This window comes from Tachysurus vachellii, chromosome 9, assembly GCF_030014155.1.
Source record: "Tachysurus vachellii isolate PV-2020 chromosome 9, HZAU_Pvac_v1, whole genome shotgun sequence".
In the NCBI taxonomy this organism is placed as follows: Eukaryota; Metazoa; Chordata; class Actinopteri; order Siluriformes; family Bagridae; genus Tachysurus; species Tachysurus vachellii.
The window spans coordinates 6,345,934-6,370,157 of record NC_083468.1 but is presented as its reverse complement, the minus strand read 5'-3'; the positions used below and the strand labels follow the sequence as shown (position 1 = coordinate 6,370,157).

The 24,224-nt window shown below is 38.4% G+C and overlaps 1 protein-coding gene across 1 annotated transcript; it reads right to left on the bottom strand.

The window, feature by feature from the left end:
• Positions 1-528: 528 nt before the first annotated feature.
• capn12 (calpain 12) lies at positions 529-22,620 on the bottom strand. Its single transcript, XM_060877473.1, has 21 exons — positions 22,230-22,620; positions 21,075-21,144; positions 19,193-19,314; positions 13,632-13,765; positions 12,148-12,319; positions 10,523-10,606; positions 10,325-10,416; positions 10,122-10,199; positions 8,646-8,812; positions 8,095-8,348; positions 7,687-7,698; positions 7,396-7,604; positions 6,418-6,454; positions 6,251-6,325; positions 6,112-6,157; positions 4,836-4,897; positions 4,528-4,596; positions 4,116-4,194; positions 3,787-3,903; positions 3,112-3,164; positions 529-1,481 (listed from the first exon to the last, which is right to left on the bottom strand). Exons 1-21 carry the CDS (start codon positions 22,425-22,427, stop codon positions 1,455-1,457), a joined length of 2,157 nt encoding a protein of 718 aa, XP_060733456.1. The 5' UTR covers positions 22,428-22,620; the 3' UTR covers positions 529-1,454.
• Between the last annotated feature and the right edge of the window lie 1,604 nt (positions 22,621-24,224).

The window sequence follows — 24,224 nt, the reverse complement described above, 5'->3', positions numbered from 1 at the left end:
AAGTGCCTTAAGCTATTCAAAAAATGGTACAGGATGAAGAAAAAGAAAAGGAAGGGAAGATGCCAGAATGGAGACAGCTGTTTCCAGGCTGACAGGTGTTCCTTTCCAGAAATGCTTGGCCTGTTGCCGGGGGCAACCTCTGCTCCGTCTTGCATAAATACACTTCTATAAATAGGGGTTCAGGAAAAAGGACGAGCGCGTATAAAATGTGTGTGAGCGAGCATGTGCGGCTATGTGTGAGAGAGTGAGAGAGAAAAGGGAACAAGGGGAGGAGGCAGCAGATCGAGCCAGTTACTAGAGAGAGCTGGACAGAGGGAGAGAGGGAGAACGTAGCGGAGGAGGGAGCGATGGCGTGATGACGCTGTACGTGGCGTCAGAGCGACAAGAATAGAGGCGATGCGTGCAGCGCTGCTGAGACATCGCTTTTAATACCAGCAGTCACTCTCACTCCCCTAGACCTTTGTGTGCATGTATGTGTGTATGTGGAGGTGTATGTATACGTATCCACTATGAAAAGAAAGATCCAGGTTTATATATAGATACTCAGATTTATTTGAAAGATCATTGATTCCCATGCCCACTCTAAGAAAGAATAAAAAAACAAGAGGAGGAAATACTCATCTATATCTTCATGCTCGGGTAGCGTTAATAAATTTTATTTAAAACAGCAAAATGTTTTGGTTGGCATCGGGCTTAAGACCAGATAACTGCATTCCAACAGAACAGAAGTATTTAATAGAAAATGAATATTATCTCATGCTAATCCCAGCCTTTGTACCATTTTTGTTTTATTCTTTTCTCTTCAGATCATTTTGGATTTTCCAGGCTTTCAAATTTTGATCTGGTACCTAGAAATTTGGCAAACTTGGAAACGATAATACAATTTTCTGCTCATTTCTGTAGTATTCTTAACACTGGAATATTTAGGATCATTTTTATTATACGTATCCGGTTTATATGAATTCATTTAACATACATTACGGCTGCAGTTGATTAGTATTAACCATTCAATCCGTTAAAAGTGAAAACTGTTTATGCAAAATTAAACTGTATAGAATAAAAATATTTGGTATCAAGCATAAAAACCAAACATAACTATTAGATAATATATCAGACAGATAGTATAAAAGTATGGTTAATACAAATTGTAGTAATCCAGAACTTTGGCCTTATTATGCTTTTTATTTTAAAACACAAATATTATGTGTCTGGACCATAATCAGGAATGACCCAAATGACCTGCGTCATATACTGTAGAGGGATAGCGGATAGAGGGATAGAGAGATGGAGGGATGTGTGGGCGGAAGCAATTGGAACAAGGCTGAGACAGTGTGATATAAATGAAATGAAACAGATAGAGTGAGAGAGAGAAATAACGCAGGTCCAGGTGGATGACGTCTGCATAGTCCTGGCCGTACAGGTCTGTCCTGCTGAGGTGTCACATCTGAGCGTGCTCACACAGCCAGCAGTCTGAGCAGCCACTGCAGAAAAGGCCAGAGACACGAACCATTACACAAAAATATATAACTATAGCTACTATATTACAGTACAGCTATAAATAACCAGCATCTTCAGAAATATTACAGTTAATGCCACAATCAGCTCAGTATATAACCCAAACAAGGAACAGTAAGATCTAAGTAAGAGTATGTTTAAATACTACATTAAATACTATTTAAATCCTATACATCTTTACCTAGGCTTCTACATGCAGGATGAAAAATACTTAAATAAATGTGATTCATTACTCTACCTACGGTATATTTATAATTTTACTCAGGTATTACTGAAATGTACTTACTTTTTCAGTATAATAAAATTACTTATATAAACTACTTTATTTATGTAAAGACTCATGTATAAAGAGATGTCTCCTTTGCCTTGCTAGAAGACATGAACTTTATCTTATCTGAAAAATGCTGAGGTTAGTTGTGCTAATTTGCTAACATGGCTGCGTTACACTAAGTTAGTTTGTTTGCTAATGCCAGTCAGACTAGCATCAGCTAGGAATCAGCTAACATAAATTAGCAAGGGAGAAAGATAAATTCCAAATAAAAGTAAACATTAGTTATTTACCAGATATTTTTTTATTTCCTTGTTGATTTCTTCGTTAGCAAACTACATCGTAGAGATTGTTTTTAGTACAAAATGATGCAGCTGCTTTAAAACAAAATCATCTTGTAGCAGTTTTTACAAACGTTACTTTACACATTGAAATGTAGAAGTCGATAGTATCAGTAAATATATATATATTTTTCCTGTTTTCTGACTTTTTAAGCAAATTATTGGTAAAAATATTGTTCCCTTTTAACATCATTAACCTTCTTACTCATTATCTATTCTTTCCCTTTTACTGAATTTCTCAATACTTTTTCCCAACCCTGTCGATACATACAAATAAAGTCATCATCTATATTACATGTAGACTCTTCCCAGGCTCACGCTTTTATGATTCCAGGGTTAGAGCGAGGGTTTTGCTTTCAAAATCTGAGCGTCTGAGCTGCTTTTAAAACAAATAAAATAAAACCCCTAATCTATACCTTTTATGTTGCACAGCAGACTCGATTATGTGCTGGGTGAATTGTTTATGACAAATAGAATTTTAAATTATTTTTTTGAACACTGGATTTGATGAGATTTTATCATATATTATTATATGAGCATATATTGTATGCAATCTGTTTTGCATTATGTCTAAGATCACTGTGATAAAATCAGTGTAACACAGGCTCTCCTGCCTTTTAACATTGATTCGCATGGAAATCATCTTGACCCAAAGTGAACGAGGGTTAAAAATAAATCAGCCTGGATTCTCTGAGAATTCTGAGTGAGAGTCTTTCTGGGAAAAATCTCTTTTTTTTTCTTTTAAAATAATATTAAATGGTCCTGGAGAAAGGTTGTCTAATTTCACTATCTACCGCGTCAGGTATATATGGTTGAAATGACAATAAAAGCTTTGACTTACTCTTGACTAAACACAAGCAACCTGTGAGAGGCAAAGCTATGCAAACAAACTACAAAAGCCTAGCCTTCATTTATTTAGTTCCAGGAGAACTATAGAGTAACAGAAACAGAAAAGAGGCGCTGAAGGAGAACGAGATCCGAGCTTACCGTGTTTATGCCTCTGCTCTTCACCTCTGGGCTGTTTTCTGACTCAAACAGAGCTGTGGAGAAGTGTGTGACAGAGTGACTCCTCCAGTATCTCCAATTAGCACCTTAACACTCGCAGATCACTGTGCTAATCACGTAAAAGCTACGCAATACCTAATTGTAAATGCAATGACAACATTGTAAAAGATCCCAATCACCTTATCCCGAGGTGGTAAGACATAACATCACATCACATCACACTTTATAAATGATCTATCTGTTGTTGTTTTTTTCTATAACAGATAACAGTGTTGTGTTTTGTTTTTCCTTTTTTTGTTAAGTGGGAAGCTTTATGGAATTCAGTCTGATCGTGTTTTGGGGGATTTAAGAAAATTATTATTCCAGCATGAAGACCTTTAAAACCTCAACAGCACAGACATTAATAACTCAATAATATTCAAATCTGTTTACATTTGATATTGAATACTAAATGGATATTTGAATACAGTTTAAATCCAGGATCTGTGCAGAACTTACATTTTATTGTCTTGAACTGAGCTTATTGTATGTACAGTGTTTATTTAAAATATCTGCTAAATGTTAGTTAGATATATCCTCTGTGTGTGTGTGTGTGTGTATGTGTGTATTTGGATTGTGTAATGCATGTGGGGATTTTGCTGTAATGGAGTTGCTTACCAAAGAGGACTTGCAGTCTGGTAACACATGACACGAAGATGTAGAAAGGCAGCTGCTGCTCTCCAGAGCCAAAGCGCTCCCACAGCATGTGTAGAATGTTATTATCACACTGCACACCTGAGAGAAGGTAGAGAGAGAGCGAGAGAAAGCGAGAGAGAGAGAGAGAGAGAGAGAGAGAGAGAGAGAGAGAGAGAGAGGAGGAATGTAGGAAGGAATTCATGTGGGAAATGTTATGTTAATATGTGGTATACCCTCGAGTCCTGAACAGGTGTGTGTGTGTGTGTGTGTGTGTGTGTGTGTGTGTGTGTGTGTGTGATTAGAGCCCATACCTGCTGCTTTAAGAGCTTGACTAAGCTCAAAAGGACTAATGGATCCAGATGAATCCTCGTCATACTCAAGAAAGATTGACTTGAACACAAAAAAAGTGAGGTTTCAGAACTGGATATTTACAAGTTCAGTAAACAGCAGAGCCACAGGAATGGAATGTAAGTCATTCACTACACGCTAGTGCTGTTTTCCAGCTGTGCAGAAGAGCAGGCTGGGAGTGTGGATTAACCAAACATACTTTATTAAGCCTGAAAGAATTCAGTTCTGAGAGAGGACAGTGAAACAGAAATATGACATCAGTTTCTAACTAATTAAGCTCAACTATGTTAGCATCATATTTAACTGCAGAATTTCTGCTATTTAAGATGTTTATGTTGCCATAGGAGGTCACATTAGGAGAAGAGGCTCAGGTACCTGCAGCCTGCGCAGAGATGAGAGGAGATAATGAGCCTGATCACGACTCAGCCAACCTCTACCTTCAGTCTATACATATACACAACTCAGGATAAAAACCAGCAGAGGTGAAGAAAAAATCAAATAAATATAAGGAAAGAAAAAAAGGGGGGATGAAAGAAAGAAAGCACAAATGTTACACACTTGTTAACAAATGAAGACACTTTTACACCTTAGTATACAGGAGAAGAGAAAGAATAACAGGAAGAACATTAGAGGAGATGAAATGTGTTGGAATAACTGAGAAGACGCGTCCAGATGAAGGATACGTTTTGGGAAAAAACGAGCTGTCTGCAGGTCTCCAGAGGAACATGGTAGTCCTTCTCCAGCACTGCAGGGCAAAGAGAAAGCGTGTGAGGCCCAGCAGTGAGAACAAAACACACACACACACACAGAGCACTGTGCTGAGGTACAGAGCATGTGCTTGTAATAAGGGGATTTAAGGTTGTTTCAGTTCATGAACCAGCATCTTACACAGATCAACACTGAGTCTGAACAACCCCGCCACCTGATGGACATTACTGGTACCACATTAACATCAAGTCCAAAAGCAGGGGCTTTAAAACCACTGAATCTGTGACATAAGAAACCAAAGACCCCGTTTAATATCTGTTTATTTTATGAACATAACTCATTCTTTTAATGTACAACATTACACATTTTTTTTTATTTTTCTCTTCACTGTTCTAGAGCGAAAAGTTTATTTTACCAAAGTATAATAATTCCAAATAAACTCTTGCTGGTTTCCAACTAAAGAGCAGGACATGGAGCTGAAGCAGAAATTGTAGGAATGTAAAAATGTTTGTCTTCAGAATAAAACATATCACTTCACCAGAGGAATATATCTCTGCACCACACTGGGACCTGATTATATCTCGAAGGTTTGTGAAAAACATTATTACTAAAAATAGGATTGAACTACATACTGCTGACTGAATGTATTTTTACTGTGAAGCAAGAATTTTTAGGTAATTTGCTGTTAGAGTTACAATACAGGCTGTAATTCCTTTTTTATGTTTTTTTTATGTTTTTTTTAAGTATTACTTTTTCTGATTCATCTAGTCTTATGTTTTCCTGTAAGATAATTATATCATGGAATAATTATAAGTGTTTGATGATTCAAAATGATCGCTAAGTGTGAATGGTTATGTGAATTAGTGTGTGTCTATGTGTGTGTGTGTGTGTGAGTGTGGGTGTGTGTGTGTGTGTGTGTGTGTGTGTGTGCGCGTGTGTGTCTGTTGCACAGTATTCTGCGATGGCCTGGAGTACCATTCAGGGTTTATTCCCATCTCTCACTCAGTGTTAATGGAACAGACTCAGGATTTCCCAACACAGCGCTTTCACCAGATGAATAAATGTTGATGTGTTTATACACATTCATAATTTTCTTCAAATTGAACTAAAACAAAAATGATTAATCTTTGACTCATACAGTGTAATGGAAGCGTATCACAGGTTCTGTTCAGATCAGTGAGCTACGGCTACAGAGGAAGGTAAGAAAATCATTTAATCAACAGTTTAACATTAGAGTTCAAACTTTCAGACCTGAGTTGACCAGCTTCATGAACTCCATCGCGTTTAATTTGTCGTCCTGAGTAGAGAAAGTGGCATCAGTTACTGTTTCTCTATCCACATCATCATACATCAAGTCAATTCATCACATTGTGCCTGCACTGACACTTACCGGTCCAGCTTTCTCATCAAACCACGTCTGCACCATTCTCTGATCCTCAGCTGATGGAGGTTCTGACATGACAGTCTTCAGGATAAACATACGCACGTTTGTTAATGTGTGACTAGTGAGACTGTTGTAGCTGTGTTAATCTTTATTAGCAACCCACTCACACTCACCATGCTAATATCAGCAGAACAGCTGATATCACGAACCCTGGAACAGAGGAAGAAGATGTTATAATAGACTTTACAGTTTATACATCATTTGAAAATAGCCATTTCTTGGTTGGCCCTATCAATGGGAGACTACAAATCATGACAATGCCAGAAACATCTATGACTGGGAGTCCATGAAAGCAGAATTGCGAAGGAACGAAAAGAAACGGAAGAATGCAATCAGCAACAACAAAGAAAAAAAAAATGAAAAAATATACTTTCAAGACATTAGCTTAAGTCAATAACAATAGAACTAGAGAAAAAAAATGGCAAAAGACACGAAATTGCGAATTGTATGAAGAGTATAAAGAGGTCATTAAAAAAAAAAAAGATGACAAATATGTTGCTCGAAACTGAAAATTGCTCAAGATTTACTGGGAAGCAAAAGGAGCAGAACTAACATGTTGGCTTTTTTGTTCTTGAAAGAGTTTTGCATATATAATGTAAAATTTAAGCGCTTGAGGCTGTGAAGAGATAAGGCATAAAATTCTCATTTCATTCATTCATTCATCTTCTACCGCTTATCCGAACTACCTCGGGTCACAGGGAGCCTGTGCCTATCTCAGGCGTCATCGGGCATCAAGGCAGGATACACCCTGGATGGAGTGCCAACCCATCGCAGGGCACACACACTCTCATTCACTCACGCAATCACACACTACGGACAATTTTCCAGAGATGCCAATCAACCTACCATGCATGTCTTTGGACCGGTGGAGGAAACCGGAGTACCCGGAGGAAACCCCCGAGGCACAGGGAGAACATGCAAACTCCACACACACAAGGTGGAGGCGGGAATCGAACCCCGACCCTGGAGGTGTGAGGCGAACGTGCTAACCACTAAGCCACCGTGCCCCCCTAAAATCCTCATTTATTTCACTAAAAATTTGTAAAAATGTATGAAATTTTTTTTTCAGATTTTACATCACTCCAGCGTACCCCAGTGAGTTGCCATTCTTTGCATAGATGCGGAGGAAAAACTCCCCAGGCTGGTTGGGCCTCTGTGTGGACGCCACAATGATGTAGTGCCCCGGGTCCAAGTGCACCTTCCTCCACACAGCCCGTACATTGCGATACATTCCAGATCGGCCCACCAGCGGGTTAGTGTCAAAAAACTCCTGGTTAAAAGAACCTGTGCTGTCCTGTAGCTATTGGAATAGAAGGAGGAACACAGTGTGTTTGATGCTTATACCATTAAAACAGATCAGTCATATATAAAGTGTTACTCACCTCAGGGGGCAACTAAAAGACAAGCAGGAAGTTTACATAGAGAGACAGAAAGAAAAGACAAGACTCGTAAGTTTCAATAAGATACATTAGTCCACTACCAAGAAGTCTTTTTATTTTCTTGATTTACTTAAAAAACGATATATTCTGTAAAATGGCATCATTTATAATAAGTGCAATAATAAGTGCATTTATAATATGTGCAAGTGGTTTTGGTTGTGATGTAATACAAACCATTCTGGACAGAAAGGCAAGTTTATTCTGATGCAGTGAATTAAACTACTATTTTATTGAATCATTCCTATATAATTGTACACATTATTTGTATTAGTAATACATTTTAAATATGAGCACCTTTAAGCTTTTCCTAATGATAAGATTATAAAGTGTAACAGTGCATCAAGTTCTCACTTTGTAGATGTGGTAGCCGATATAAAGGAAGTTGACTTTGTCTTTCAATCGACGGTGTTTCTGCAGCAGCTCTATCAGCACCGTGCATTTCTTCATCTTCTCTTTTTGTTTGTCCAAAGAGATCTTTGGTGGAGCTGCAGTGCTGATATTGTCATCATCATCTCCGGCATCCAATTCATCCTCGTCAATTTCCACATCCTCCGCATCCTGCTGCGACAGAATCAAGTGGAACTGAGGGTTCTTACAGAAAGTTTCTGTTGGAAATAAAAAATGTAATTATTATTATTATTATTATTATTATTATTATTATTATTATTATTATTATTTTTATTATTATTGAAAGAAAAAATCAAAAGACATTCTTAGCATTTAAAAATAATGTATAAAGTAGTAAATATAAAATTATTATTATTATTATATAAGTATTTTTTCTTATTTTTATGTTCATATTATTATCATTATATTCAGTTTGCTGTCTACAGTACCTTAGACAACATTCAAAAACACACACACACACACACACACACACACACACACACACACACCCTTACTTGGGTTTTTGCGACTGCCCCCTGCTGAACACATGGGCACCCAGGATCCCTTATGGGAGGTCAAGGACCAGGAGGAATCACTACCTTCCTCTCCAGCATCAGAGTCAGGATTCACACTACACAACTCCACTGTGTCAAACAGCTTGCAAAAGTCCTGCACTCCAATCCTATGTATATAAACACACAAATGCACACACACATGGCTGGGACTCCACAGCTAAATGTAATATTACATGCAAATAGTGTAAGTCAGCTGTATGTAGTTCATTATTTTTTAGATCATGTACTGTACATAAAGAGTCAAAAAGACAAAGAATGTGCTTATTAGTGAGAAACATTTAGTTATAAAAGGTACACTGGAGACCGTAAATTTAACCTAAATGTCCCTTACAGAACGTTTCACCATATCAATGATTAGATTTTGTTAAAAACCTTTTTAGCCATTTATTATTAGTTTTATTTGTCCTTGTGAATGAGCTGTTACCATATAAAGGATAGCATATTAGAAGAATATACTAAAAGTGATTTGCTTGTAGTCAGAACTACTGTTTGAGCTGCTGATATAAACATCTTCTCCTTCGTCTGGTTATTTGCTCTTTTGCTGATGGTGCTTCTTCCGAGACATTTGAGGCCAGTGAACATTTCAAACTATTGCTCATGTTGTGTCAGAGGCCAGTGTAACACATTCAGGGGAAATGTACACACACACACACACACACACACACATACACAATTAGCTAGAGTCACTGTGATTGACAGGGGAGAGAGTGCATGCCATCCCATCCACCCAAAGACCACAGCCAACATTGTTCTGTAGACCTTGTGCACCTCCTGGCCATGAATATCTATGGAATTGTCACAACCTGTACTGGCAATCCAATGATGATAGGATGTGGCCAAAAATATCTAAGTCTATGTGGTGCCGGAATGTGGTTGAGCTTCGGCTGTGGATGGAGATAAGGCGGGTCAAACTGGCAGATAACGCATGACTATTCTCACCTGTGTCTTAATACCAAAAATTTACTTATTTGTGTCTCTGGGCTTTCAGGGGCGAGAGAAAGGGATTTACAGTGTCATAAAAAAGAAGTTGGTGAAATCTTTATACTATTATCTCTTACTAGAAAATATTACTGCTGTAATGAACAATTCTGAGCAATGAGAAAGTGCTTAGCAATATTTTCTGGTTCATGGAAGAAAATTCCTATATGAGCCTCTGAACGGGAATTTCACTCATTTTAAAAACGTATGCATCAACTAGTCTATTTCTACATCATGAGAAACTTTGCTGCTGAAACGTCTACTGAGGTTTGTTTTGTTGACATGTTTACCAATGATATAACTTAATGAGAACCTTTTAAAAGGTTCATAGTAAGAAAATAGTACATATTTGAGTAATCAGGACTTGTGAGGACTAGTGTTGTATATCCTAGAGAAAAATCATTCATATTTAGTAGAAAACTGTTGATGCTTATGTACCAAAATTCTCCATCTTCTTCAATGTTCAATTTGATTCTGGTCTTCTCTGCATTCTCTATGCCATCCCAGTCTTTACACCTGTTCACACACACACACACACACACACACACACACACACACACACACACACACACAGAAACAGTTCAGCAGCAGTTAGGAGGACATAATTTTTAGCGCTAAAATGAGAACTGAGCATTTCTCACTTGTCACCCCACGGACCACAGTACTCCACAAATCCCCAAGGGTTTCTCAGTCTCACCAGTAACACCTCCTCAGTTTCAGTTTTCTTGTGCACCTAAACACACACACACACACACACACACACAAACAAGTTAGCATAAGTAACTTGTCATCCTAAAAATACAGTGGAACATATATGTGTAAGTAGCAAGATGTCTTACCTTATCAGTGGCAGTAATAGCATAGGCATGACCTTTGACCAGCCCCTCTGGAGACACACTGCCAATCTCTTTCACACTTTTGGCCTGCACTCAGAAAAAAACAGCAACAATATTTGTTGTCTTAAATGGCAATAGGAAGGGTTTAGATCCCATAGGGAAGAAAGCCAAAAATTAGACTCCATAGATTTCCATAAATTCTAAAAATTCCATTTCCATTTCTTAAACGTTTTTATTCTATAATACGTTTCTATCCTTCTACAACGCTGCTTTGAGACAATGCCAATTGGTTAAAGCGCCATACAAATAAATTAAATCAAATTAAGTTGAATAACGAGACTCTGTTCGGTTAGTTAGCAATCATGATGGTTGTATTAACATGGAATTAGAAATTTTGAAAGCTGATCTATTTGGTAGAGGACAAAGGAGTTAAGAACTGAATGCACTGTTGAATAATTCTTCAGGTAAAGATAAACTATGGGTTCATTTGTACTATCTCACTGAAAACTGTTCAACAAACTGTTATTTAAACAGTCAGCTGTTTAAACAAAGAAATTCATTGCAGAATAAATCTTGCAATCCATTTAAGGTCACATAATTATAAAGATTATTATACAAGTTGTTCAGGGTCGAGTTCTCATTTAAACCTGCCTTTAGTTTGCACCCACTGCAGTCATTTGGATCAATATGCTATACAAACGACATCAAGTTAACTCGTCAGGTGGTCGAAACAAACACAGCTGATTAGAGCAAGTGGGTGTGAAGAAAACTCTTTTTACAGTACTTCATGAGATCTAGCAGACCAAACATATCCTTCGCAGGTACCCCATCACTCCTCAACAGGAAACGAAAAGGATTACGGCTATACTGTTTAACTCACACAAATAAGATGTGTTGTATATTCAAACCGAACATCTGTTATGACTCTTTAATGTTTCATGTCAATCATGATTCATTATAAATCCATCTGTCATCTGCTATGTTGCAAAGAAACATACTGCACAGATCAAGATAATGTCACATAAACAAGATTTACACAATTTCTCTCCATGGTGTTGATCACCACAACATTAAGTTTTCTTCTTTAGTTTTGCACTGAAGCTGGGAAGGAAACGTCAGAACATTCTCTTTAATTTTTTTTAAATACAGTTTTATTTAAGGGGGGCACGGTGGCTTAGTGGTTAGCACGTTGGCCTCACACCTCCAGGGTTGGGGGTTCGATTCCCGCCTCCACCTTGTGTGTGTGGAGTTTGCATGTTCTCCCCGTGCCTCAGGGGTTTCCTCCGGGTACTCCGGTTTCCTCCTCCGGTCCAAAGACATGCATGGTAGGTTGATTGGCATCTCTGGAAAATTGTCCGTAGTGTGTGAGTGTGTGAGTGCGTGAGTGAATGAGAGTGTGTGTGTGTGCCCTGCAATGGGTTGGCACTCCATCCAGGGTGTATCCAGCTTAGATGCCCGATGACGCCTGAGATAGGCACAGGCTCCCCGTGACCCGAGGTAGTTCGGATAAGCGGTAGAAGATGAGTGAGTGAGTGAGACTATCATATAAAAACTTCCTGAGATGAAATGAGGAAGAAACCTTGAGAAGAAGTGCATCATTGTGTATGTGTGTGTATCTGTGTGTATACCTGTATGAAGCAGCTGAGTAGGCTGCCCCTGGACAGCGCGGCAGTAAGAGTCCTCCACAGGACAGGAGGAGTGCGGGAGGAAACAGGACGAGTGTAGGCAATGCCGCCCGTGAAGTCCTCCATCCCCTCAGAAATGTTGCCTCCCTTCAGACTGCTGTACGATCCAGTCAACCTACACACACAAGTATACAAACACATTTCTCTTACTATCCGTGTGAAGACATTCCAAAACATAAGTGTTTACCCCTTTGGCTAAAATAACCTCCGTGAGACGTTTCTTGTAGCCATCTACTAGTTTCTGACATTGACTGGAAGAAAGTTTCTCCCACTCTTCAATGCAGAATTCTTTCAGCTGTGTGATGTTTGAGGGGTTTCTTGAATGCACAGTCTGTTTCAAATCACCACACAGGATTTCAATAGGATATAGATCTGGGCTTTGACTTGTCCGTTCCACAATTCTACGTTTTTTACTTTTCAGTGAGTCCTTTGTGGATTTTCTGGTATGTTCTTGTCATGTTGCAAGGTCCAGAGACAGACGGACTCACATGTTCCTCAAGCACCTTCTGATACAATTTAGAATTGGATTCTATGATCATGGATTCTATGATGATGAGCTGGTCAGGTCCTGCTGCACAAAAGCTTCTCCAAACCATAACACTTCCACCTCCATGTTTTACAGTTGGTATGAGGTTCTTTTGCTTAAATGTTGTATTTGGTTTACGCTAAACATGCCCTCTGTTATGGTCTCCACATAATTCAGTTTTAGACTCATCTGTCCAAAGCACATTATTCCAGAAGTCTTGACCTTTGTCTCTGAGTTCCTTGGTTTATCTTGGACAGCAAATGTTGCTGCACACCTTGCACACCTCCCATGATAAGTAAAGTTGTGCAGTCTCTTTCTGATTATAGATTCATGCACTTTGACATCAACTGTAGCAAGAGCTTGCTGTAGGTCCCGATATTTTAGGGTTTTGGTAGACTTCTTTAAGCATCTTGCGGCCTGCTCTTGGGGCGAATTTGCTTGGACGGCCAATGTAGTGGTTGTCCTTACTTTTTTCTCAAAAGAAATCTTTTTTTTTTTGCATTTTACAGATCACAGATCAGACATTAAACATTAAAGACATTAAAAAAGGCATTTCTTTGGTTTTATTTGTTTAGTTATATCAAATACTATTAGAATGAAGATCAAATGCTCATATGTTTAACGATGTTAAAAAAAAACCCCACAGGATTTCATGGGGTGTTCTAATTTTTTTCACATGACTATACATTATACGTTAAATTGCTTCAGAAGCCATTTTGATTCCGTCTGCTTTTCATCGGGACTCTACTGACGCAGAGATACTGAGTAGGATGTCAGCAGTCATTTGTTTACACGCAATTAGACAGTAAAAGCGGCCTAAGTGCAGCAGGAAACTATTTCACTGCTGCTCTTCTATCCCACACTCTCTCACACAGTCATACACACATATGCTGCCACTGACTTGGCGTAAGCTTTCTCCACTAGGGCGCTCCAGAACTCGTTCTTAGTGCGCGAGTAGCTGAAGAGCAGACGGCCTCCTCGCACGGGCAACCTGTCATCAACCACCACCTCCACCCACTCACCATACTGCCAGAACTGAGAAGAGAGAGAGAGTGTGTGTGAGAGAGAGAGAGAGAGAGAGAGAGAGAGAGAGAGAGAGAGAGAGAGAGAGAGAGTCACTTCAGATAACTGGGTTAATAGCAGGACTAATTCTCCTTCTAGTATCAGACAATGACTTTAATTAGACCTGTGATTAATCACTGTTTTTCAACACTCTCTGTTTTAGCAATAGACTCATATTAAATACTGATAGCAAGGAACTGTTATAGGTGGTATACCAAACGTGTCACTGTGCTTAATTGCAGTGTAATCCAGTCTAATCTAATTGTAACTGGTTGAGATTTTGATCACTCTAATCAGGCAATTAGTCTGCAACATCCTCCATTTATCTTATTCATACTAGCCTTAGCTGAATCTTCTATATTTAGCTTTAACCTGAGAATTTTTTTTTAAACTGGTGAATCAGGTGATCAGAATCATGGCGGATCTGGAACTCATCCCGAGAACATACGGCTCAAGGTGGAAATACAGGCTGGAAGGGATGCCAATCCATCACAGGACATCACACATTTGCATGCTAATTCACACATGAAGGAAATTTGCCAGTTCAATTACCTGCCTGTAGAGGGAAATCACACAAGGAATGCAAAGACTATTCAGTCAACCATCGTGCACAATTTACACACAATTTAGTAACTATGGCCAATTATTGAGTAAATTCTGTGAAACTAAACAGGACTTTGGTACTCTCAAATCTTTGTTAAATTTTTTCTTTAAAATAATTTTCTCGTTTTCTTGATCTGCCCATTTCATACAACCCCATATATTCCTCTTCTCGCCATCATCATCACAATAAATCCACAGTAATTGCCAGTGATTATTTAATGAACAATGACATGTTACACTTTTTAACATATTATTTTATTGTTCCGTTTAATGTTGTGAAACAGCAGAGATATAAGTTGGCTTTTTTTTATTATTTGCATTGTATCTAGCTCTTTTTTCTTAATCTTGAAGTTGATGAGCTAATAATATACACACACACACACACACACACATATACAGTATATAAGCTGCTGCCACTGGGTACTTGAAGCAAGGTCCCTCAATTGTATAAAATAAGATACTGTATATACCTTACAACATGACGACCGTAAACACACAGCCAAGACAACTCAGGAGTGGCTACAGGACAACTCTGTGAATGTCGGAGAGCCAGAGCACCGACTTGAACCCTATTGAACATTTCTGAAAAGCCCTGAAAATGGCTGTCCACCGAAGGTCCCCATCCAACCTGCCTTAGCTTGAGAGGATTTAAAAAAAGAATGGCAGAAAATCCCCCAAAGTGTGCAAAGCTTATTGTGTCATACCCAAAAAGACTCTAGGCTGTAATTGTAAACCCTTATCCAGAGCGACGTACAAAAGTGCTTTTAAGTCTGTCATTAAATACATTAACTCCGGTTCACTAGGTTACAGCCTTAAGATACCATGAGTCTAAAACTCTGTTCAAAGTTTTTTTTTTAAATGCACACTTACAAAAAACAGGGGAGAAAGTGCTAGTTCAAGGCTAATTGGCTAAAAGCTAAAGGTATAAGCTAATTGCTTATGTGGAAACCATAACAGAGGGCAAATTTGATGTAAACCAAATACACCATTTAAGCAAAAGAACCTCATACCAACTGTGAAACATGGAGGTGGAAGTGTTATGGTTTGACCAGCTCACCATCATAGAATCCACCATAAATTCTACATTGTATCAGAAGGTGCTTGAGGAACATGTGAGACCGTCTGTCTCTGGACCTTGCAACATGACAAGAACATACCAGAGAATCCACAAAGGACTCACTGAAAAGTAAAAAACGTAGAATTGTGGAATAGACATGTCAAAGCCCAGATCTATATCCTATTGAAATCCTGTGTGGTGATTTGAAACAGACTGTGCATTCAAGAAACCCCTCAAACATCACACAGCTGAAAGAATTCTGCATTGAAGAGTGGGAGAAACTTTCTTCCAGTCAATGTCAGAAACTGGTAGATGGCTACAAGAAACGTCTCATGGAGGTTATTTCAGCCAAAAGGGAAAACACTAGCTAGTCATGTGAAAAAAAAAAATATAATCGTAAGATTTGGCAGGGGGGGCACGGTGGCTTAGTGGTTAGCACGTTGGCCTCACACCTCCAGGGTTGGGGGTTCGATTCCCGCCTCCGCCTTGTGTGTGTGGAGTTTGCATGTTCTCCCCGTGCCTCAGGGGTTTCCTCCGGGTACTCCGGTTTCCTCCCCCGGTCCAAATACATGCATGGTAGGTTGATTGGCATCTCTGGAAAAATTGTCCGTAGTGTGTGATTGCGTGAGTGAATGAGAGTGTGTGTGTGCCCTGCGATGGGTTGGCACTCCGTCCAGGGTGTATCCTGGCTTGATGCCCGATGACACCTGAGATAGGCACAGGCTTCCCGTGACCCGAGGTAGTTCGGATAAGCGGTAGAAAATGAGTGAGAGAGTGAGTGAGTATTTGGCAGACAGCCATATCCAGGGTGACTTACAATTATCTTACTTTATACAACTGAGTAGCTGAGGGACCCTGCTTCAAGTACCCAGGTGTAGTAGCTTGGCCGTGTGGATTCGAACACACGACCTTCCAAGCCGTATTCCAAGGTTCTAACCATATAAAATACAACCATTCTATATATATTATAGTCAAACTACAAAGTTCTGTAACAGTCTTTATTATTCACTGCTTTAACGAAGCATGATGCAACAGCCATCGTTTCTCTGCTTTACTTGTACATCCGCTCTACATGTATATACCCTTTTTATCTGTCTGTTTTTTTTTCATGACATAGCTGTCAGCAATCTATCCACTAGCTTCCTGTGCAGGTCAGAGAAGGTCATCACTAAAACTTCAACAGAATTTCTTGGCTTGTCCAAACCTTCTGACAGGTATGAATGTGGTTGACTCTGTACAAGTGTGCATCCATGCATTCATGCCCTTGGGCAACGTCTACATGTCTGAACACTTAAACCCTCATACCATAACACCATAAACAACAGACTTACACCTTCTTTTACCCTTTTTTTCTTTTCTTTCCATCTCTCTCACCAGAAGAGCACTTACATAATAAGATGGACCCACATCTCCCCTCCATTTCCTCACTAAACATCAAGGCCTCAACTATGCTTTGAAGTTTAACTTGCTTTGAAGTTGATTGACTTCACTTTATACAAGGATACCTGTAAAATGCATCGACAATTTGTATGTAAGGAACAACACACTTACAGAAATGAAAACCACTGCTGTGGTTGTGTAATGTGGCATGATATGAAACAGTATAATTTTTACCGTACAAAGATGATCAGTTTTCCAATAAAAGCATATTGATAAGTCTAGAAAACCTCAAACCCCAATATATATATCCAATATATTCATTAAAATGTGTAGTTATGTAACGTATATGTTATGTATATATATATATATATATATATATATTTGTTACATAACACAACATGTATATTGTATCTTTGTTACATAACAACGCATTATAATCTTGCTCAAAAGTAATATTATAGAAAATTGTTCAGCCTTCTGGCCAATCAGATTGTAGAATTCAACAACACTAATATATTTCTGATTTTGTTTGTTTGTTTGTTTGTTTGTTTGTCAAGATGGCTTCATAACCTGCTTTGTGAACATGTTTAAACCCAGATTATCATTAAATCTTCAGAAATAACTAGGCTCATACTGTACAAAGTCTCTGATCACCCTATGTATTATAATTCTGAAAAATTCCTGAATTATTTAAGAACCAAGACGTTCTTGAATGTGTTCCTGGTTTGGATTCCCACTTCACTGCAAGAACAGTGAGAATTACATATGATTAAATGTAGCACAAAATGGGCCAAAAAATCATTTACGGCTTTTTTTTATGGCTAATGAGCCATGTTGATGTTGATGAGCTTTGCTGATGTTGCTAATTCATTGTATGACTATGTACATCATAATATGAGTAATCTAGAAAAATCTATAAAACCTTTATGTGTACTTGAACAGCAAAGAGTTATGGGGCAGCCAAACATTTGGATTATGAACAGCCAAAAGCAAATTTTTTGAGGTATAAAGGTATACTTGTAATGGAAACCCAAATATTCAAGGGTGGCCTTTCCATTCCAGGACAATATACCCTGCAATGACAACAATCCAAAAAATCAAAAGAAAAGGTATTTCACTATGGCTTGAAAGAGTCTGGAGGCACTGATAAGGAAAAATACATGTTAGTACACCATATTTATATATTTTAAAATGATAAGAAAGGAGAAAGGAATGGAATTTTTGTGATAAAGTTACCTAACATAACATATATAATAATAATAATAATAATAATAATAATAATAATAATAATAATAATAATAATAATAATAATAATAATAATAATATATTTTTATATAGTTATAAAAATAGATAAATTATATTAAGTCATGTATTTACAGAAAAACAATTTTGTTTATGATTGATTTCTAGTATTTAGCATTCATGAGTCTGCAATTGGGGTCTGAGGATAGCAAGGGTTTGTGAGGTTTCACATTTTGTTACAGTTGTGGGAAAATCACCATTAATATGGTTTAATCTGAACCGCGACTGTAACCCGATTCTAAAACTAAACAAGCAAATGTCCAATATTGAATGTATCCTGATTGCTGAAATATATTTGGGGTAAGTGATATGCATATTTCCCCCAAAGTATTCATTTAATCCCATTAAAGAGCATCTAAATTCGCATCAGTTCAGATGTTTACTTATAAAAGCAGGCAGCTCAGTTCAGCAACATCTTATTTAAGAAGTTTGTTGTGTTTATGTGGCTGCAGGAAAGTGGAGCTTAGTGTACTTTCTGACGTGTCTGTTTCCCTTCCTGTTCCCTAAAGCACTTATTTAAGAAAACATGTCAAAAAACATTAATCACCTGGATGCATGCGCAAGACTTGTGCCAATAACAGGAGTGACACAATGCTACAATATTGAAGACTGCTCTTGAATGAATAATGACAGCATGTGTTAGAAATGTGTTGATGGGAGTAGGGGGATGTGTGTCAGCATGAGTTGATGGGATGTTCAGGGGGAGTGATCTGAGGGGTATCTGGAACAATCCCCACAATACCCCTGAGAATGAAGGGCTGGATAATGATTATTAGTGCTCCTGTCTAAATCTCTCTCTCTCTCTCTCTCTCACACACACACACACACACACACACACACACACACAAATTAACCTCGATCCCCACTGCAGCTCATAGATGACATCCTTTATGTAAATACACAACTTTTGACACCCTCGCTGTCTCTGATTTCATTCATTAATTTTCTCCCTGCATATTCATATGTTAATAAAACAGCATCTTCTTCATTTTAAGAACATACACTTGACATGTCTTGTCAGTGAATTTCAAGTCGTAACTGGTATTCGTCCGTCTTACCCTGAAGCGGAAAATTCCAGCATAGGATGATTCATCCATGGTTTGTCCGGATGGGACCACTTTCTCAAACAGAGTAGGGTGCATAGTGAGACATGAGAGAGCAGCAAGCAGCCAGCAGTTACCTAAAAAACACATAGCAGGGAGTTAAAATTATTGGGAAATAAAACCATTAAAATTTGTACTGTCATGAAAATGACACAACATATATGCTATGGGTTAAAAGATAGATAACACACACACACATGTACACACACGCACATTAACATTCCTGTGTAACACTAAACATCTGTTCATTTGCCTAGAAGGGTTTAGAGATGGTCAACAATGTAACTTAAGAGCACCATGCATCCTCCAAACCCACACCAAAAAACATTACTCAACTCTCATTTTTCACTTTCATTTTGTCTGAACATTTTGCACATTGTTTATTTTGTCGTAAAATACAACCCCGAGCACACTTGCCTACACACACACACACACACACACACACACACACACACACACACACACCATTCAGTGTAATCAGAATCACCATAGTTTACGTATATAAGCAATGAGATGCCATATGGCGTCAGGAAGATTTCAGAAACTGTCTGGCCATGACCTAATATCCTAATGAGTGTGTATGACTGACATTTCATTGTCCAAGGTTCTCAAGCACAGCTTACCATAATGACACCAGCCTACATGCATGAATCTACCCAATTAGAGTACTATCAAATACCTATCAGTAATTCTGTAGTGCTGTTATGAAATCATACATGCTTCCTAATTTGCTTACAAACAGCAGGCAAAGCATGCAGTTAGCAAGCTTTGGCATGCTTTGTGCCTTTACATCTAGTGTTTCCTCCACTCCTTTTATATGTTTCTTACACATGCTATTGTATTTCAGTCAGAGAAATACTAGTGAATGAGATAGATATCAGAGAAGTGGCCTTAAATAGCCACAAAAATTATCCCAAATGGAGACCAAATTTAAAGGCTGGTTCACTCCGATATATTCTGTGGATCTACAGTGTGGGCTAGAATTCAGATTCAGCTTCACCTTCACATCCAAAGAAAGGAAAATTCTTGGGAATTCTGTATAGATATTGCAAATATTTATACGTTGTGCTACATATTGTGTCTGGTGACTTAATCATTAACCTAGTTAGAAAGTAATACCAGTGGTTCAGTCGTACACAGGGTAGAGAGAAACAGGTTGGTTGTGTGTTGTGTACATTTGAAGACAGTATTACTCACCTTAGTGGACACTTTGACCAACAACAACCACCAGCATCCACCTCCTTTTCATATCTCAGCTCTTAATGGAGAACAGTGGAAAAAAATGTTGCAAAATACTCTGCAGGATTATCGGAGCTTGCGTGCTTACCAGCAATCAAAACCAGACTGCAAGCAAGTGGGGGATGAGTGAGTGAGAGAAAGAGAAAAGCGGGCAAAATAATTGTCAATGTTGAAATGGGAGGAGGGACGAGAGCATATGCATGCCAAACCATCCCTCCCTTGCCTCCCCTTCCTTTCTAGTTTTGATGTGAAGGCCCTGAGGCAGCTCTGTTTTACAGCTCTCAGCGGGGTGTCTTCAGAACCGGAGACCTGCATAAGCCCCACTGCTAGAGGGGAAAAACGGGAATGGGATATTAAACATTATAACGGGGATCAAGCGAAGATGAGGAGAGAAAGAAATGAGCGAGAGCAAGGAAGAGAGAAAATCTGCATGATAAGAGGAAGACCAGATACGAGATTCTCGCCAGGGCAGATGTCTCTCTGATTGTGTTCATGCCTACAGGCCATTCTTCAGTGATCTTTTCCTTCCTAGGATGTGACCAAGCCTTATCCTATTAGTCTTAGGTTTAAAATCTCAAAAACTTGGGCAGTGACTTACCCAGCTGGCCTTGGCAGATATCAGTAGTGCCTGTGGTTCCTTCCACGAAGACAGCGTTGCTGCTGATATCCTGAACAGAGTAAAAAGAAAAAGTGTCATAAAATATATAACACAAATGAAGACAGGTCCAAGGAAAAAATACAGAATTAAACAAAACAGAATTTTATTTATACACACACACACACACACACTATATATATATGTTCTCTTACTAGTCCTTTAAATATAGGGAGTGTGTACTATTTGGCCAATGAGGGTTCACTCTTTCCTCACTACTTCCTTCTTCAGTCTGCCTGAGTTATATATATATGTTTTATGGATTAACAGAAGAGCTAAGCAAAGATATACGTGTGTGTAGAGTCAGCATAGAGACACAGTAACTGACCTTTAAAATTAGTTAACCCTTAAGACTCTTATTTTTGTTAAAATAACCCATAGAGCACACATATTAACTCAGTCATAATGCTTCTGCTTTTGGGTCAATATTATATCTTGCATAAAACCACAATAGTTGACACATCAGAATATCTAGATGTGTTATTAATGTATGGTAAGAGTGCCATTTGACTCTTTTTATGTATCATAGCCAATTATAAAAACATTCATTGAATGTAGCTTTAATTAAACTGTAGCTTTTCTGGTTGCAGGGTGGAACCTTATGTTTTTAAATGTGCACTATATCAGGTCAAATATATATACATTTATAAACATAAGATAAGATTTAAAAAAAAAAAGATATCTTGTAATGGAAGATAAGATAAGATAACATAAGATAATATAAGATATGCATGCGAGCAACAAGGAAAACACAGCTTAGTACCCATTTTTAAGATATATGCAGGACTATGGAGATACTAGGTCACATCTAGACTCTTCTGCTCTATAATAATGGCATCGACCTATTTAATCCTATAATAATTCAAGAATTAGTAAATCAGTCTGGTCTTTTTTTTCTGACCTCCATCCCATTCTTATTGGTTTTGCGTCCGTTATAATCACAACTAGGCATGATTACAGAACAAAACACACTGCCAGGTACAGGAGTGATGGAACTTGTGATGTGATTGCACCCAATATAAGGTTTCAACAAAATACAGAATTCAGATCCTAAGGCAATGTAAGAACCAGTAGGATTGATAGTGTGTAGATGGATACCTTGGGTCTAAGCCACTTGATGACCATTTTGGGGTCCGGATCTGCCGGCATGCCGATAGAGTTCTGATCAGCAGGAAAGCTCGTGTCCACGAAGAGTTTGCTGGACTTGAGACAATCATCACACAAAGACACGAAGTCCTGGTTCTTAAACTTTACCGGGTTGGTAATGGAGGCTGGATCGGAGGCGCTGTCCGACATGTTTCTGCAGGAGCTCAGTCAGCTAGGTGAGGATTTTCCAGTGAAGTTTAAAGTTTTGAGTACGTCTAAGAAGTTTGTAGGGAGTTTAAGTGTCCCACCCTGCTTCTGGTGTCCGCCCACTTATGCGCAGGACTGATACTGAGATCAGGTTTGTGCGCAAAAGCGCAATAAAGCGCACCGCATCATTCAACCAATTCCCATGCAAGTACCTCGTCCTCTACAGTTCTGCTGTTATTGTTGTTGTTGTTGTTGGTGGTGGTGGTGGTGGTGGTACTGTTGTTATACGTTGTAGACTAGTTATGCGCAGGATTATTGCGCAGGATTGGAGAATAAATCACCATGTCTACAGTGACAATGAAAACATTTGTGTATTTTAGCTTGGAAAATGGAATATTAAGATGAAAACCACATAAAGAATTCAAGATAGCAGAAGAGAAAACGGCCATAAAAGTCAAATATCATTAAACAAAGTCAGTATTTTGTGCCAAAAAGTTACAGGAGATTTAGTAGCAAAACAAACATGCTTTATATAAGAATTTGGTTAAACTTCAACCAGTTCAGATTTTGACACAATTCCGCCACTAGATGTCAGTAAACGGTTAAAATCTGCATCATCCCCTCCACAATAACTGTGGTTTGTTTGTTTAATAAAAATGTCCTTAATTACTGATATAGATACAAAATGAATGAATATAAAAACACAATCGGAACTGAGTTTAGTCTGATCTCATCACACCAAAAAAAAAACCCACAAACACAAACAATCAAACAAACAAAAAAAAAATCAAATACTAACTTCCCAGAATCAAAAACTGCTCCATATGCTGAACTATCCAAGCTAAATGATTTAAGTGATGAACTAGACCCAGTGTCAGACACTTAGGGGACAGTGATGGGTCTTCAAGACCGACCACAATTAATTGGATTTAATTAATTGGATTGATTGACAAGAGTTCGCTCTAGCAGCTTGAGTCTTCAAGGACAAACTTGTGTAATTGGAAGACAGATCTAAATGCGCCTAATCGTCCCAACTGAACTCTATTATTGCTCTCACTATTATCTCTGTATGGCCTTTTGAATTAAGGGATTACTCGGGGAATTGTGCAGCAGGACGACAAAGGTCGTTCAAACCGCCCCTGACACTCCTTCAGGACTTCACTACTCCAATGACCTCATGACCTTTAGGCTGGGGCCACAACACCAGCATCAATTAACGTCTGCAGGTTCCCAGGCCAGGAAAGGGTGAATGGAGGTCAGATACTAAATGGAGACTTACTGGTCTTGTTTGTTTGACCATCACATTACATTCCCTTTTCCTCAATCTTCTTTGTCCCACATGATTTCTTTTTAGAACATTATTCTAATGTAAATAAGTCCAATCATTATGCGCTGCAACTGCTAGGCTTTTCCGCACACTCTCTAAGGATGTTTGTATTGTTTGCCCTTGAAAACTGCACAGTTTAGACTTTCACTGCATAGTTTAGACTTTAACTTGAACTTTCACTGTTCATTCAGGTTATCAGTTAAATCTAGAGCCATTCCCAAGCTCAACTAAATGAACTGGTATTATAAACAACAACAGTTATGTTCTTCCATCATGCCTTTATACCAATGGTTCATTAAAAAAAACACACTTTGGCCACTTTCCCACTACACCAGCCAGTGAGGTAAGACATTTTTATGCTAGAAGTTTTGCTGCTTTATTTGTATTTTATTTATTTTTGTGCTGGGGTTACAAATTTATAATATGAATATATTATTTGGAATGAATATATAACATGATAACTGCTAAACAGA